The sequence below is a fragment of the Ipomoea nil genome, unplaced genomic scaffold, assembly GCF_001879475.1.
Source record: "Ipomoea nil cultivar Tokyo-kokei standard unplaced genomic scaffold, Asagao_1.1 scaffold2826, whole genome shotgun sequence".
NCBI lineage: Eukaryota > Viridiplantae > Streptophyta > Magnoliopsida > Solanales > Convolvulaceae > Ipomoea > Ipomoea nil.
The window spans coordinates 1,183,161-1,199,329 of NW_017619254.1; the positions used below are offsets into that span (position 1 = coordinate 1,183,161).

General features: G+C 36.3%; 3 protein-coding genes across 3 annotated transcripts; 2 read left to right on the forward strand and 1 right to left on the reverse strand.

The window, feature by feature from the left end:
* Nucleotides 1-2,156: 2,156 nt before the first annotated feature.
* LOC109159259 (protein CHUP1, chloroplastic) lies at nt 2,157-6,597 on the forward strand. The gene is made up of 6 exons (XM_019307352.1): nt 2,157-3,630; nt 4,020-4,151; nt 4,241-4,422; nt 4,561-4,672; nt 5,946-6,080; nt 6,302-6,597. Exons 1-6 carry the CDS (start codon nt 2,380-2,382, stop codon nt 6,446-6,448), a joined length of 1,959 nt encoding a protein of 652 aa, XP_019162897.1. The 5' UTR covers nt 2,157-2,379; the 3' UTR covers nt 6,449-6,597.
* Nucleotides 6,598-9,658: 3,061 nt separating this feature from the next.
* LOC109159036 lies at nt 9,659-12,000 on the forward strand. Its single transcript, XM_019307025.1, has 5 exons — nt 9,659-10,000; nt 10,107-10,183; nt 10,474-10,585; nt 10,905-11,051; nt 11,795-12,000. The coding sequence occupies exons 1-4, from the start codon at nt 9,717-9,719 to the stop codon at nt 11,032-11,034; spliced, it is 603 nt and encodes a 200-aa protein (XP_019162570.1). The 5' UTR covers nt 9,659-9,716; the 3' UTR covers nt 11,035-11,051; nt 11,795-12,000.
* A 77-nt stretch (nt 12,001-12,077) lies between these two features.
* LOC109159035 (protein trichome birefringence-like 38) lies at nt 12,078-15,364 on the reverse strand. Its single transcript, XM_019307024.1, has 5 exons — nt 14,981-15,364; nt 14,374-14,545; nt 13,192-13,367; nt 12,676-12,834; nt 12,078-12,602 (listed from the first exon to the last, which is right to left on the reverse strand). The coding sequence occupies exons 1-5, from the start codon at nt 15,295-15,297 to the stop codon at nt 12,317-12,319; spliced, it is 1,110 nt and encodes a 369-aa protein (XP_019162569.1). The 5' UTR covers nt 15,298-15,364; the 3' UTR covers nt 12,078-12,316.
* Between the last annotated feature and the right edge of the window lie 805 nt (nt 15,365-16,169).

Below are 16,169 nucleotides of genomic sequence, written 5' to 3' on the forward strand. Positions count from 1 at the left end.
GAGGTTGCCATGATTTTTCGAAAGTCAATTAGAGCATCCATAATAGTTATAGTTTTTGATAAATTTTTGCACATGTGATTAGGAAAGAGAATATATGAGAGAAGACAAAAAAAGGAAAAAAAAAACATAATTGTTAGAAAAAAAATGTTAAAAAAGGGTATTTACACACCCCCTGAGCACGCTTATTGTAGTTACGCGCAATTAAAGCACAACTTTTCCCATTTTATCTCACCTCTTGGATCTCAAAAAACATCACTACTCATACAAATATACTCCGTAATTTCTTATCTTTCATATCTCCTCTCTCCTCCAAGTATCATCTCTCACCTCCAACTCATAAAAAAACTGCAAATGGAGATGCTCACTCATATTAACATTCTTATGAATGTTCTCAATATACAAAGTAAATCTCAACTTACAATTTTTTAAATTTATTTGATTAACATATGAGATCAACATATTTTGTGGATGAGTAAAAGCAACAGTAACCTTATAATTTAGGGAAAAGAACCCTCTTTTCTTTCTTTGGTTTTGTTAGCTTCATCTCTACTCTTTGTTGTTTTATTTCAAATTTGTTGTTTTATTTCAAATTGATTCAGTGAACTTCCTCTCTGAATTCATTGGAAGATTTTTTGCTTTAATTTTCACTGACATTTATTTTACTTTAAATTGAAACAAGAATGTACCCCACTTTCTTTTTGAACCAAAATATTAAAATAAAAAATAAAAATAAAAAGTGCAAAAGAATTTCTATTTTTATTTTTAAAAAAGAGGACAAATGAAGTGAAGGAATCAAAATTCAAATCAAGTGCCCTCTATCGCAAGCACCCCACGAAAACTTCCAAAATATCACGAGACGAAATGCCTTCTCACGGATCAGTTAGCTGACCGTTAGAAGTACTTTTCCACTTTATAAAATTGCTAGTAACGTTCTCTGTATCCAACTCATTTCATATTTCCCTACAAAATAAACAAAACAATTAGGTGACATTTTCCTTTCATTTTTTTTAAATATTTTTTTTTTATAAACAAGTTATTTTAATTAGGGAATAAGATATGGTGCGTCCCATTACATTAATCGAGTGAATAAGAAATCTCATTTAAAAATACTTTTAATAACAAAGTTGTATTTGATTTAATCACTTATTGTTCATCGGTGTGGCTCGAAGTCATTAACCTGATAATTTGAGAAGACTTCTTATACATGGAATATGTATAAAAACACTTATTTTATAGAGTCACGTCAAATGATAATATCTATAACGAAAATGCATGATTTTAAAATTTTATAACTCTTAGATGTACATGTAATAATTTAAAATTATAAAAATTAATTGGAAAGAACAAACAAAATAAAATACAATAGGATCTGGTGTCTATATATTTCTGAAATTTAAATCATAACGTACGTTGTTTCAAGATTACACAAATGATTTTCTAAAACTAATAATTGTAATTGTAATATTATTTAGGACCTTCTTTTGATGAAAGAGAGCAAAACAATAATGGTGTGCATTTTTGCCTGATCCTTCAGTAAAAAGCATTCTTAAGTGGAACACGCTTGAATTAAACGGAAAAAAAAAAAAAAAAAAAGATCGAATCCTAGAGATACAAATCATTTGTTCTCTTCTAATGCTATCTATTACCACTAATTTTTTTTTTTTATTACAAAAGAGACATAATATTGTTACGATCTAAGAGTATTTATTGGATAAATTCTAGTGTTATTGTATAATAATAATTTGTAAATTATACAAGATAGGTAAACAAGATTACAAAATTTATGAGTGACAAATTTGATAGAGACGGTGTTGATAAGAATTAAACTTGTAACATTTTATTACAATAATTATGTTTCGTTCATTCGGTTAGTAACTTTATATATATATGTAAGATTACAGTATTTAAGCATGAACCAGCTTAGCTTAATGGTTCAATAGACATTATTTGACCCTGATTGCTGATTTATTAAATCACTGTGATTTACATCACTTAAGTCGGGGTTGAATATTCAATCTCATGAGAGAAGATTATTGTATTTATTAGTCTTAATTGTTACTCAATAGTAAATCACTAAATCTTATAAAAATGGGAAATAAAGAGTGGAAAGTGGAGAGTGGTTTTTATACGATATAATTTAATAAGGGAGTAAATTTTATCAGACCGGATCCAAGAAAGAAGACCGTTCCTCGACATCCGTGCTCTCACAGAGTCGTGTCTCTTTCTCTCTCTAAACTCAAAACTCAAAACACTTTTCTTCACAGAGGACCTCCATTGTTACAGTCTGAGAGGACAGCGACTAACATTCTAGAGAGAGAGAGAGAGAGGTGAAGTGAAGTGTGAAACCCTGAGTTGGGTGTGTTGGTATTACATGCAAGCATGGTAGCTGGGAAAGTTAAAGTGGCAATGGGGTTGCAGAAGTCGCCGGCGAACCCCAAACCACCGAAGCCGGATGCGTCGCCGAAGCCGCATACTCCTTCCCCGAGCTCCGCCAAGCAACCGCAGAAGGGCGCAGTCTTCTCGCGCTCCTTCGGCGTTTACTTTCCGCGTTCCTCCGCCCAGGTCCAGCCCCGCCCGCCGGACGTCACCGAGCTGCTCCGCTTAGTCGAAGAGTTGCGAGATAGAGAGTACCGGTTGAAGACCGAGCTTCTCGAGCAGAAACTCCTCAGAGAATCGGTGGCGATAGTCCCGGTTCTGGAGAACGAGATTTCTGTTAGAGATTCGGAACTGGAACGCTCACATAGAAAAATCGAGTGTTTGGAGGCGGAGAACGAGAGGCTTAGACAGGAAGTTGAGGTTTTACACATGGAGCTTGTAAAGCAAAACGGCCGTTATGAAGAGAAGTTAAAACGCATGGAAGCTGAGATTTTGGAGCTGAAAAAGGCGAATGACGAGTTAGCATCAGCTCAGAGGCTTGTAGATGTGACTAATACGACTCACAAATCGGTGCTCACCAAGTGTTTGAGAAAATGCGCGACTCAACCGAGTTTCTCACCGATGATTGACAACGTTAAGGCTGATAGTGAGAAGAGTAAGAAAGAGGAAGGATCCATGGAAATGGCGATGGAGATCAGTGAAAAGCCAAGGCATTCTCGGTCTAACTCCGAGGAAATGACAGATACATCGGAGAGTTTGATGAGCTTAAGATCCCGAGTTCCGCGGGTTCCTAAGCCTCCTCCGAGACCGTCTTCGTCTTTGTTGTCTTCCTGTTCATCGTCTTCTCTGCGTTCTTCTTGCTCTTCTCCTTCGTATGGATCTCTAGCCGATTCTGCAAACCGTGTAATGGCGGAGATTACTCACATTCCGCCTCCTCCTCCACCTCCACCCATGGCGCAGGTAAAAGCAGCAGCTGCTCCCCCAGCACCTCCGCCGCCGCCTCCGCCGCCGGCTCTTCCGTCCGCTAAGGTGGCAGCCCTGGCGCCGCCGCCACCTCCTCCGCCGCCCAGGGGCTTGAAACCCGTGCCTGCAAAAGTAAGACGGGTGCCAGAGGTTGTGGAATTCTATCATTCCCTTATGCGGAGGGACTCCCGGCGTGAGTCCGGAGGCTATTGTGAGGCCTCTGCCCCGACGACGGCAACGGCCAAGGATATGATCGGGGAAATTGAGAACCGGTCTTCGCATTTACTTGCAGTAAGTTTTCTGCTCCCTTTGGCCACTCTCTAGTCACCACTGTTATTATTAGCTTAATTACTGCACTTATCACTGGGCTTTTTAGTTTTTACACTCTGTCCATGAAAACTGACCCATCACCCATCTTGCTGTCATCTTTGGCTACCCTACTACACATTTTCTTGGAATTTTGGTAGTGGTCTTACAAGATAAGACAGTGTCTAGATTCGAAATCCAAATGCTTAAATTGTAGTAGGACATGTCTGTACTGCTGAGTAGGATGACAATCACCACAAACATTTTGGTTACATTTATTTAGGACACAACTAGCATTCATTAGAAACTTAGGGTCATAGGATGGAACATTCAATTAATTTTTGATCACTGTTTTTTTATCTTCTGAATTACAGATCAAGACAGATGTAGAAACACAAGGGGATTTCATTAGATTCTTAATCAAAGAAGTTGAGAGTGCTGCATTCACAGACATTGAGGATGTTGTGCTTTTTGTTAAATGGCTTGATGATGAGCTCTCTTACCTGGTAGGAAAAAAATTATCTTTTGCATTTTGGGTTATTTGGAGATAGATTCTTTAGTATTACGGTCTGAATGGTTAAATTTTAAAATATAGGTTGATGAAAGGGCAGTGTTAAAACACTTCGACTGGCCTGAGCATAAGGCAGATGCTATGAGGGAAGCTGCATTTGGGTATTGTGATCTAAAGAAGCTTGAATCTGAGGCATCTTTGTTCCGTGATGATCCTAGACAACCTTGTGGTCCAGCTCTTAAGAAAATGCAGGCCTTGTTTGAAAAGTATGATTTCCCAATTGCGTCATCATCCACATTGCCATTGTTTGTTTGCAAACTATCAAAGAACGAATCTTTACTCTAAAGAAACTATGAAGCACTTTATATTCTAACAATATATTCTCATTGGTGTCAATTTGGCAGATTAGAGCACGGTGTTTATAATCTGTCAAGAATGAGGGAATCTGCTTCCGGGAGATACAAATTGTTTCAAATTCCTATGAATTGGATGCTGGATACAGGTTATGCTAGTCAGGTAAATACATTGCTGCTGCTTCCTAACTTTTTTCACATTCCTGAGAGCTTTTCCAAGTAAACAAAGTAAAGGCGTAAAGTTCTCTACAAGCACTGCAGTACTGTTTTTAAAACCTTCTGTTTAGCACAGGGGGTAGGTATAATTGAATTACCAAGGAGTCAGGAATGATGATGGGAAAACGAAAATTCTTAATCTGAAGCGTTTACCTGTAATTAGGAATTCATAACCGGATCTGAAAATGGATTTGGATATATGGTGTGTTCTAAATACAATTAGGGAGAATGATATCAAATTTACTAAAAATAGTTAGGTGAATGTTGAACACCATCTTTTACTCATAGGATTGAAAGAAAGTTAATGCCCAATGGTTATTTAATTGAGTGAAGTATTTTACATGTGTTGCAAAAGCAATGGAAACTGCGTGGACAGAGTCCACTAAATATTAAACTAAGATTAGAGGTAACTAGATGACAAAAGTATGAAAATATGTTGCCCGATTATACTATACTATACCCCATATCCTGCATGCGCACATGTGAACTCTCAAATCTCTAAACCCAATTTGGTTGTCTGCTTTCCTTTTCATGTTTCGTCTAGTAGTGAGAAAAAGAAGAATCCGATTCTTCAGGTTGACCTTTTAATAAAACATTGTGTTTTTAAATTTTAATATTGTCACACTAAGATAGCTTTTGTATATTTTAATGATATAATTACCTGAAACTTCATTGTTTGCCTGCCTTACAAGGGGCAAAGTAAAGAACTGGTAGAAGAAAGAAGCTTCCTCTTTGCATAAATATACTTTGCCATGAACTGTAACATTTATCATTGTTTTCTATTAAATAATAATCGGGATCTTTACCAAATCTCAAGATGTATGACCCATGGAAATCTTTTTAATTGACTTGGGGAATGGAAGACAATAAATGTGCCATGGATTTGGGAGGTAAGGAGAGAGATATTAGCGGTAAACTGAGTTTTTAGAAGCCTTGATGATTGACCCTGTTTACATGTGTGCACATTCAGCATACTGCCATGTGTATCCTCGCAAGATTCACAGGCGTCCTATGTTACAGTCTTCCTGTGGAATATGCAGTAGGGTGGGTGGGGTTTTACAGTCTTCCTGTGGAATATGCAGTAGGAGGGTGGGTGGGGGTGGGAGACGAGGGCCCCACATGCTGGCATTTATAACTTCAATAATATATACTGTTCTGATTGAGAAATGACAGAGGTGCTTGTTGTAATGAACAATGGGGGGTTGTGTCCATTATTGCAGATCAAGCTGGCATCTGTTAAATTAGCCATGAAGTACATGAAGAGGGTTTCTGCAGAGCTTGAAATGGTTGGTGGTGGTCCTGAGGAAGAAGAGCTAATAGTTCAAGGCGTCAGATTTGCATTTAGAGTACACCAGGTATAAAAAAAAAAAAAAGCATTCTTCCTCTGTAACCTTAAAACTGTTACACCTACTCCATTTATGAACTTGCACGATTAGCAGTGTTGCAAAAATCGCGCAAATCGGCGCCTAGGCGGTCGGCCTCCTAGGCGCCCTAGGCGGTCCCCAGGCGCCTAGCGATTTTTTCAGCATTGACGATTAGTCGACTGAATATGTTACACGGTTGCTTTGATGATCAGTTTGCGGGTGGTTTTGATGTGGAAACGATGAGGGCGTTTCAAGAACTGAGAGACAAAGCGAGATCGTGCCACGAGCAGTGCCAAAACCAACACCAACAGCAGCAGCAGCAGCAGCAGAGGACTCTCTGCAGATCTACAGCTTGCTAAACTCTAGCAAACCCAGGCTGGATAACTGCGATCCATTTTGTTGTAATTGTAAAGATAGAGAGAGAGATACCCATTCTAAGTTGTAATTCTGATTTATTGATTATTTATATATTATGTGAAAAAAGTTTATCCACTATCCCATGCTACTATCTAATGAATAGACTGAAAATGGATGGACCGACCAATGGGCCATGGTTCCAATGGACATGCAAAACTGGTGCTTACGTAATATGCCTAATTTTGCTATCTCCCTTTTTAAGTATTCCATTCCACTCTAATCATTGGCACATGGAGTTGGTGACAATACCTTTCTGTCACCGAATTTTGTTGTGTAATGCACAATAAACAGTGAACTAATAATGGGCTAACTACTCTGTTTACTAGTTAGCTTACAAAGTTAATAAATTAATTTTTTTTAAAAGCAAAATAACAATTATTCATTCATATTAGCTTCCACAAGGAACAATGAAGTGGTTGAGTGGAATTACAATTCAATCTTACTAAAGATTTGTTAGAGGTGCTTGCTAAAAGCTTACAATTTAGCGTGATGTTAGTCATTGTATTCCATACTCAAATAAATTGCCACCCTACTGCCCTAGCAAGTAAAAAAGAAAAGCTTAAACTAGACAAAAAACATCATGCAATAGCTCTTTACTGATCTCCGCTCAACAATTATTTCCTTCTCAACACCAACCAACAAGAACATTCCCTTTGGTTCTAACCTATGTGTTCAACTGAGTAACCATGATTTACATCCTCCCAAATGCTTTGTCGAGTAGGGATAAAAAATTCAACTTTTTTTTTTTTTTTTTGAAAAGGAAGAGGTTATAAGATCTTAAGAGAATCGCCATTAACAAATATTGAAGGGTTTTTAGAACAGTAATGGGTGAAATGGTGGAGAGAGGAGATGTGAGTTTATATGCAAGAGAGGAATTTATTACAAAAAAGTGGGTTCCACAGGGCATCATCTATAGTGAGGATCTTGATGTAGTTTTTAAGGAGTTTTTGAAGGTGTGATTTGGAAAGAGAAATGAATGAAAATGGAAAAAAGTAAAGGAAAAATAAAAAATTGACAAAATCCCTGCAAAACCCTCCAAAATCCTCAAAACCCTCAAAATTCTGACAAAACCCACAAATTAGCCGGACTACCCCAATCCTCTCTCTCCTCTCTCCTCTGTCTTTCACATACCCATTTTTTTCTTAGGGTGTGTTTGGAAACCCGAAAAATGATTTCTGGAAGTCATTTTCCAAGTTTCTGGTGTTTGGCTAGGCAAGGAAAAGGGAAGTCAAAGAATAATAACTCAAAGTCAATGAAAAATTCATCAACTTTTCCGGAAAATGACTTCCCCTTTTTTTTGGGGGAAGTCATTTTCCATCTTCACCAACGCACCCTCAACGCACCAAGGCTTGCAATCTCCACGCCTCCATCTGCAAGCTTCAACCTCCATCAATATGAAAACAGGCTCCACCAAAAATTCCATCACCAGAAAAGTTTCACCGGAGACATCTTCATCACTGATTTCCGCATCGGAAGCAAAGGCTCTGGTTTCCGATGCGGAAACCAGATTTACCAGATCGCTGGTTTCCGCATTCGGAAACCAGTGAATTGGGCGATATTTGTTTTTGTTTTTTTTTTTGTTTTTTGTTTTTTGTTTTTTGTTTTTTGTTTTGTTTTTTTTTTTGTTTTTTGTTTTGTTTTTTTTTTTGTTTTTTTTTTTGTTTGTTTGTTTTTTTTGTATTTCTCACTATTTTTTTTTTATTTGTGAAATCAATTCTTCTTATTTGCATAGAAATGGAGGTGGTTGTTTTGGGTTCATATGTTTATTTGTTTTGACTGAAATATTATTTTTCTAAATTGCAAGCAAGGAAGAAGAACACAGTAGAGTAGAAAATTTTGGGGAAGAAGAACACATTAGAGTAGAAAATTTTGGGGAAGAAGAACACATTAGAGCATAAAATTTTGGGGAAGAAGAACACAACAAAACATAAAATGAACTTATGAAATAATATAAGAAGTAAAAAATAATGGAAGGAATAAAAATAATTGAAATATATAATTCTAGTCATTTTCCTATTCATTTTCTGGAAAATGAACCAAACATACAAAGACAGTTTTCCGTTGTGCAGCCAAATATCGGAAAGGAAAATGTTTTCTGGAAAATGAGTCATTTTCCAGAAGTTATTTTCCTGCTTTCCAAATGAGTTTTTTGCACTTTTGGTCCCACGATTATAGTGGCACTAGCAGAATTGATCCACGACTTTTGAACCTTGCAATTTTAGTCCACGACTATTGATTTTTTTGCAAAAATTCCACCGGAAAAAAAAAATCTCCATTTTTAACAGGGCTAAAATTGACATTTTACTTATCTCAAAAAATAAAAGAAAAAAATTGACATTTGACTACATACAATATTACTGGGCTACATACTACTGCCACAGGCGGTGGAGTTCCTGGAGCAGGCAGGGCTGTCAGTAAGCGGCGGAGCGGCCGTGGCGTTCCCCGGGCTAGTTGGGTTATCCGGCAGCAGCATTGGAGGCGGAGCCAGCACGCCTGTCGAATCATTCGAAGATATCGGAAAAACTTCGCTGTATATATTTTCGGCGAGAGAAGCGGCGAAGATTCTCAAATGCAATCGCATATATATATATATATATATATATATATATATATATATATATATATATATATATATATATATATATATATATATATATATATATATATATATATATATATATATATATATATATATATTTTGTTGAGATAAGTAAAATGTCAATTTTAGCCCTGTTAAAAATGAATAATTTTTTTTTCGGTGGAATTTTGACGGAAAAGTGGTCGGAAGGACCATTTTTGCAAAAAAATCAATAGTCGTGGACTAAAATGACAAGGTTCAAAAGTCGTAGATCAATTCTGCTAGTGCCACTATAGTCGTGGGACCAAAAATGCAAAAAACTCCTTTCCAAACGGACCCTTAATTCTTGTGCAAAATCCCTTTGTTGGGGATGCTCTTAAAAAATATGCCAACCGCGCGCGCACTACGTACGTGTTACAAGTGTGCACGCACTAATAGTGACCTTTTTTTTAATCAATTTTATTTTATTTTTTTACTTTCCTAATCACACTTATAAAAAACTATTCAAAAACCACAAAATATCTCCACAATACATAAATGTATCAATAAAAAAAAAAAAAAAAAAAAAGTAGGTCTTAGAAATTGGACACCGGCGGCGGCCACGACCCACGACGACAGTACCAAAAGTGAGGATGTTGTCTATTTGCTCGATCAAAAATCCCCAATTACCGCACTTCTTCCTCCGCTCACCTTCCTCAACTCTTCATTCTCTTCTCAAACCCCAACTCTCAGCTCCACCTCCACTGCTGAGGTTTAGTACAAACCAAAGCCATCCCCTTTCCTCTTCACCTCGAATTCATCGCCACCTTGCTGCAATGGCCGCCGAGCATTCCCAGGTGAACACCGCTGCCTCCGTGCCCAATTCTTCAATGAAGCTCCTTTTTGTTGAAATGGGTGTTGGCTATGATCAACATGGGTATCTCTCCTCTCGCTCTATCTATTGTATTTTTATGTGTACGCGCAGAATTTGAATGCAAAATGCAATCTTGGATTGAGCCCAGTTAAAATCATTGATGAAACAGGCAAGACATTACATCAGCTGCAATGCGGGCTTGTAGGGATGCAATTTCTTCTAATTCAATCCCTGCATTCAGGAGAGGTGCTCTTCGTTTACCTTTACTTACTATTTCCTTTTATAGTAACCAGAATTATGATTTCTGCATTGACCTCAAACAAATTAAGAACTACTGAGGAATTCTTCAAAAGATTCACTATCAGTAGTTTAATTGTGGCATTTTCTAGCAAAATAGTATATTCAGACTAAGGTGGAATAGTGAATATGACTAATGATATGCATATTAAGGTTGATGCACTTTGTAGAATGAAACTATTGTCTTTAAAGTTCGGTTTTATTCAAGAATGGGGCATAACTTAATGTGGTTGAAGCAGGATCAGTACCTGGTGTTACCTTTGATCAGATGAAGCTTGAGATTAAACTGGGAGTTCCACAGTCTCTCCAACACTTGCTAGATATTGAGAAGATCAAGTCTGTCTTTCCATAGTAAGTAAATCTAATTCATCTGAAATCGTTTTTCTAGGTGTTTATAAGCAACTATAATTCCCAAAAATAATGCTTACTGGTACTACCATAAGTCTTACCTTCTAATATCATTCTTGGGAAAATTGAAGAAACGTTTAAATAAGAAACAGACAACCTTGTAATGGATGGAAAGCAAATGAAAAATCAATACTAATGTTGATTCTGTCTCTAGTATTTCATCTGTGTTGTGGTTGTTGGCATATCTGTTCACATAATCAATTCTTAAAATTCCAAAGTAACACTTGTTTGATGTTCCTTTTTATGATGTTTGATGACAAAGCGGAAAAATTACGAACATTGAAGTTGCTGATGGTGGACTAATATGCTCAAGTGGTGTACACGTTGAAGAGATGGGAGATAAAAATGATGACTGTTATATAGTAAATGCAGCTGTTTATGTTGGTTACTGATCATTTTCATTTTGAAGGTAAGTTCTATACTTCTGTCCAATTTACTGTGCCTTATTCAAATAAAATAAAATTCAACACTTTCATTTCTATTTTTCTTTTTCAATATTTCTTACATATATTGAGTTTATGTTAGTGGTTTGTTTCCTTAATATATTACATAAAAGTTATTAGCACAAATACCTTGTTTGTTGAGAATGCAATCAAATTAATTTGTTTTTCGTTAACTTTGGACTCTCTTTTGTGGAACAAATAAACTAATTTTATATTGTATTTTGCACTTGGCTCCTTATATATATATATATATATATATATATATATATATATATATATATATATATATATATATATATATATATATATATATATATATATATATATATATACTAGTTGAAATGCGGACAGTGCATCCCGTGCGGCCGGTATGGATTCACACTCAAGTATACATAAATGCACCACAATGAAATGCACCAATGCACCGCCTCACCACACCTAATGGTGCATTTCCGAACACTTTGTGGTGCATTTGTGCGTACCTAATGGTGAGTGACCGCATGGCTGCACGGGAAGCACTGTCCGCACAGGAACTTGACCCTATATATATATATATTGGAAACTTGCTAGGAGATTCATTTATTAACTGTGTTAGAGGAATTCGAGCCTTTTCTTTCACTTCATATTAATATCTACGTTGATAATGTGCTCAGACGACTAAGACTTAAAGAGATCTTTAAAGTGCTGTTTTATATTTTAATTTTCCCAGGCCTAAGTTGGTTATGCTGATCAGTTAAAAGATGGTGGGCTATTCTGTCCGAGAAATTTGCAGGGATCTCATATGTGTGTGGCAATAATTTTTGTATGGAGTCTGGGTGAAAGTACCGGGATGCTTGTACACATAAATTGGATCATGTCTTGTGTTACATTTCTGGTGAAATAGAAATTGCACTCTTTGAGTTTTTATCCCCCAAAGTGTTTTTTTTTTTTTTTTTTTTTTTAAATCCACTGCAGTGTTCGGAAATATTCAACTGTTTACTTTGCACTTCATAGAATAAATCAACTTTGAGTTTTAAATTAACATGTGATTGTTTTATTTTAGACAGGTGTATGATGAATGAGTTTACAGCAGAACCAGTGTCCAATAACTTTACAACCAATGCCTATGAGTGGAAACAGAACCTAACGAGAAACTATGATTTCAAGTGTTTGTTCTTACAGAATTAATTCTCATATATAAGCTTATCGAGGCCAGGGAGTTAACGGTGAGGAGAAGATTATCTTCACAGAACTAGAGAGCTGCATACAAAAGATGGTTCCAGGTATCGGGGAGTCCAGGAAGGCACCAGTGGCTGCAATCCAGACCCGAATGATCCCCGCTGTAAGTTGATGGGTGGGCTTCTTTCCTTAACTGTGACAGAAACGTGATATCGAGCAGATAAACTGGTTTCTGGATCCTACTCAAGACTTTATTAACGACAACTGCGGCTGCAGGTGCTCCTGCAGGATACGTCGTTCCTTCTAGTGGCAGCTGCTCCCCGTTGCAGTTTTTGGTTGATGAACTCCACTCCTTACCCCTGCGTTTGAGGAACCATTGACAAGTGAAACTCTTGGATTATTTGAAATGATTGTTGGAGGATAAGTGTTTACATGTAATGAGTGGGAGAAATTCCTTGGAAGAAGACTTTGGTCTTGGATGGATCAACATTGAGATCAACCCATCTTCCCCAAGTTGTTAAGCCTTTGTAGAATGCCACCAAACGGTCCATATCTTTGGTTACTTGAGACCCATCTTGTACATAATCCCATCTGCCAAACAAAACCTCTAGTTTTTGAGTGATAGAAGGAAACCCACAGCCATTACCTGAGGGTCTGCATTGGTTAAACCTCGTTTTGTGACTCTAATAGGTAAATGACTACAATGAGGGTAAACTAGCGTAGGTTGCGTATAGCTGACCAGTTCAAACTTCTTGCTAATAGGCCGTTCTCACGAACTTGTAACCTTGTGGTTACCAAGCCAATAGCCTGACCAATTTGGTTGTTGCAACAAAAACCCTACTTATTACACCAAATAAGGGTGTGTATACTAAAAGAGAATAGAAGTAAACATAAACGTGAGATGTAGAAAAGATTTATGAATGCAAAGTGGGGAAAAAGGGAACTGACGGTTGAGATTTTCCCTGGTGAGTCCACCAGTGCCAAGTGTTGAAGATGAGGACATCCATTCCTTTCCATGCATTACCTTGTTGTATGGAGTCCAGTTTCAAGACCCTTCCTATATTTTCCTTTACTATATCCACCAAGTAAGTTGAATGGTAAAGATATATACTTACTCCATAGTCCTGCAACATGTACATACAGATAACAATTGTATGAGTAGAGACCGTAAGAATATGTCTATTAATTGAAGAAATTCTCCTTTTTTTAAAAAAAAAAAATATGTCTATTAATTGAAGAAATTCTCCTTTTCTTTTTTTTAAAGAAACAGAAAAGCAGAGAGTACGTTTACATTTTCCAAGTAATAAACACATTATCCCTGATTAGTATTACATTTTTCATTATAAGTCATAAATTTACATATTGACCCGATCTGACATGACTTGTCTCACGGATAAGGATCCGTGAGACAGTCTCACACAAGTGTGACTTTAAATTAAAATATTTTATATTCTATAATTGATTTTCAATTTTACAAATAATTAAAAAAAGAAAAAGAAAATGTAGAGCATATAGAGACTTGCAAATATGATATGCTTTTGGTTAAGGCAAAAGTCAATTTTTGTAGACCAAGAAAACCGCATTGATTGGTTTTGGAATGTCCAAATCTATGTTCTTCATATTTTAATGATTGGTTGTACCAAGATAATATTATCTAATTATTCATGTCCTTTAATCTTTGGTTGGATCAAGGCTGTCACACATGTTGCCACGCTAAATTTCTTCCTCATTATATTGTCATGTACCCAATGAGATGTGGTTGTATATTCTCAAAACATCACATCATTTAAAAATTTAAGTACTCATCAAAATAAAACGTTTTCAGAGGAAGAAAACGATTAATTACATGAATTAAATATTAAATTATTTTTTTTTTTTTGAAAATAAATTATTATTATTATTTTTTTTACTTTCTCTTTATTTAAGAGATTCCCCTCATGGGGTAACAATATTTTCTTTTTATTTTCTGTCTTATCAATTACTAAATAAAAATATTAAAAATATTCTCTCGTCTTTCAAGAATGACGAACCAACAGTAAACCATACCCAACATTCAAAAAAAAAAAAAAAAGTTTTCATATGGCAAAATATTTTTTTAAAAAAATACATTAAATAAGAAAAAAAACCAACCTGAAAGGTTACATAAGAAAGTGTTCCAGTCCTGGAATAGGAGGTCTTGGCATTGGGCACCGATTGGTGAATCATGCAAACCATAGATTCCCACATGTTGAGACTCAGTGAGTCACCCACATACATAATCTTCTTCCCCCTCCATTTCCTCAACAAATCCACACCATCAAACCTACAATATTATATATATATATTTATTCAAAATATATATAAATGACAACTCACTTAACCTGCAACGTAACTCCAATCTTAAAATATACCATTTATAAAACTTTCACTATTCAATTATTAGATACACCGACATCGTCATGTCTTATGCTCGTACGATATTCGTTATCTATCTTCGCCACTATAAAATTTATACTACAGTAGTTGTTCAATAATTCAGTTGAATGATGTGTTCCGTCTCGACTAAAGAATATATAGTCTAACAGATGAATGAACTCTGATACCAATTCAAATTGAAAGTTTATCTCAACTAAAAGTCTAAGCTGATAATTGGACTGCACATTTATGTTATATGCTGAAGAAATTAAATCCGAGGTGGGGTGGGTTTGGGCAAGAATGGAAGGATAAAATTAGAAGGGAGGTGAGGATGAATATTCACCTGGGCAAGTTGCAAGAGTCAGGTTTCCAGGCGTATCTGAGGAACTGTTTATCAGGGCGCCCATATTTAATGCAATCGAATTCAGGGTCAATGAAAGGGCAGCTTGAGGATTGGTAGAGAGGGTATGAGACATCCACCACCCATTTCCCCTGAAACAGGTTGCACCCACCGCCGGCCGCCGCTCTCCGGCGCGCAATCATATTGGTGGTGGTGGTGGCGTTATGTGCCTCCGCCGTCGCGCCTCCCAACAACAACAACAGCAACGCCGCTGAAATGATTAACACAGAAGTTGACATGACTTGCCCTCGGTAACCCATCTGTGGGTTATGTTTTGGTGCACAAAGTTGAAGATAGATAAAGCCGACAGTGCACCAAGAAAGTTGCCTCTCATTTTACTACTATTTATATACACAACAAAATATAACCCTCGCCCCGGGGTGGTTTAGTTAGTCAATCAAATCAAAGTAAATCAATGGAGGGGTATAAACGAGCCGAGCTCGATAAATAATAGGTAAGAGCTCGAGTTCAAGCTTGAGTTTGAAAATTGAAGTTCGAGCTCAATTCAGTTATGAAAAGAATCGATTCGGGTTTGAGCTTGAAAATTGAAGTCCGAGCTCGATTCAGTTATGAAAAGAATTGGTTTAAATTTGAAATTGACTGAGATCGAGCCGAGCTTTAATCGAGCAGCTCACCAGCTGCTCGGACTCATTTACATCCCTAAATCAATCCTCACAATCAGAGTTTAATACTGTGATAATCTATTTGAAATAATGATAATAGATGTGTTATTACACTATGACTAATTGACAAGTAATTAAAATTGATATTTTGACCTTATTTGATAAAATAATTAATTTATCAGTCAATTTAAATTAAAATTTTCTTTTTGCTAATTTAAATTAAAGATTAATTAAAAATGGTATCTTGAAATTCATAGGTGGGATGGAGGGGTTCACATGAAGTGTAGAAAGAACGATCTGTCTTGCGCCTGACATGAGTTGGGAAATTTTGGATGTATGTGATCAAGATTTGGGATGAATTTTCTCTAAATAAATAATGAGTAAAGTATATATAATTTTCGTACTTAAAAGTTACGAACTTAATTTTTATTAATATTCTCTTGATCAAGTTCTGCACCACTGTACTTATACACCCTCAAACTAAATTTTTTAAAAAAATTACAAATTAA

Excerpts from the sequence above, each read along its gene's own strand:
- LOC109159259 (XM_019307352.1), top strand. The coding sequence starts at position 2,380 with ATGGTAGCTGGGAAAGTTAAAGTGGCAATGGGGTTGCAGAAGTCGCCG. Across the intron at positions 4,152-4,240 it reads ATGATGAGCTCTCTTACCTG|GTTGATGAAAGGGCAGTGTT; the intron begins GTAGGAAAAAAA and ends TTTAAAATATAG. Across the intron at positions 4,423-4,560 it reads ATGCAGGCCTTGTTTGAAAA|ATTAGAGCACGGTGTTTATA; the intron begins GTATGATTTCCC and ends TCAATTTGGCAG.
- LOC109159036 (XM_019307025.1), top strand. The coding sequence starts at position 9,717 with ATGTTGTCTATTTGCTCGATCAAAAATCCCCAATTACCGCACTTCTTC. Across the intron at positions 10,001-10,106 it reads GTTGGCTATGATCAACATGG|GCAAGACATTACATCAGCTG; the intron begins GTATCTCTCCTC and ends TTGATGAAACAG. Across the intron at positions 10,184-10,473 it reads AATCCCTGCATTCAGGAGAG|GATCAGTACCTGGTGTTACC; the intron begins GTGCTCTTCGTT and ends TGGTTGAAGCAG.
- LOC109159035 (XM_019307024.1), bottom strand. The coding sequence starts at position 15,297 with ATGGGTTACCGAGGGCAAGTCATGTCAACTTCTGTGTTAATCATTTCA. Across the intron at positions 13,368-14,373 it reads TTTCTTATGTAACCTTTCAG|GACTATGGAGTAAGTATATA; the intron begins GTTGGTTTTTTT and ends TACATGTTGCAG. Across the intron at positions 12,835-13,191 it reads CACCAGGGAAAATCTCAACC|ATGGGATTATGTACAAGATG; the intron begins GTCAGTTCCCTT and ends TTTGTTTGGCAG.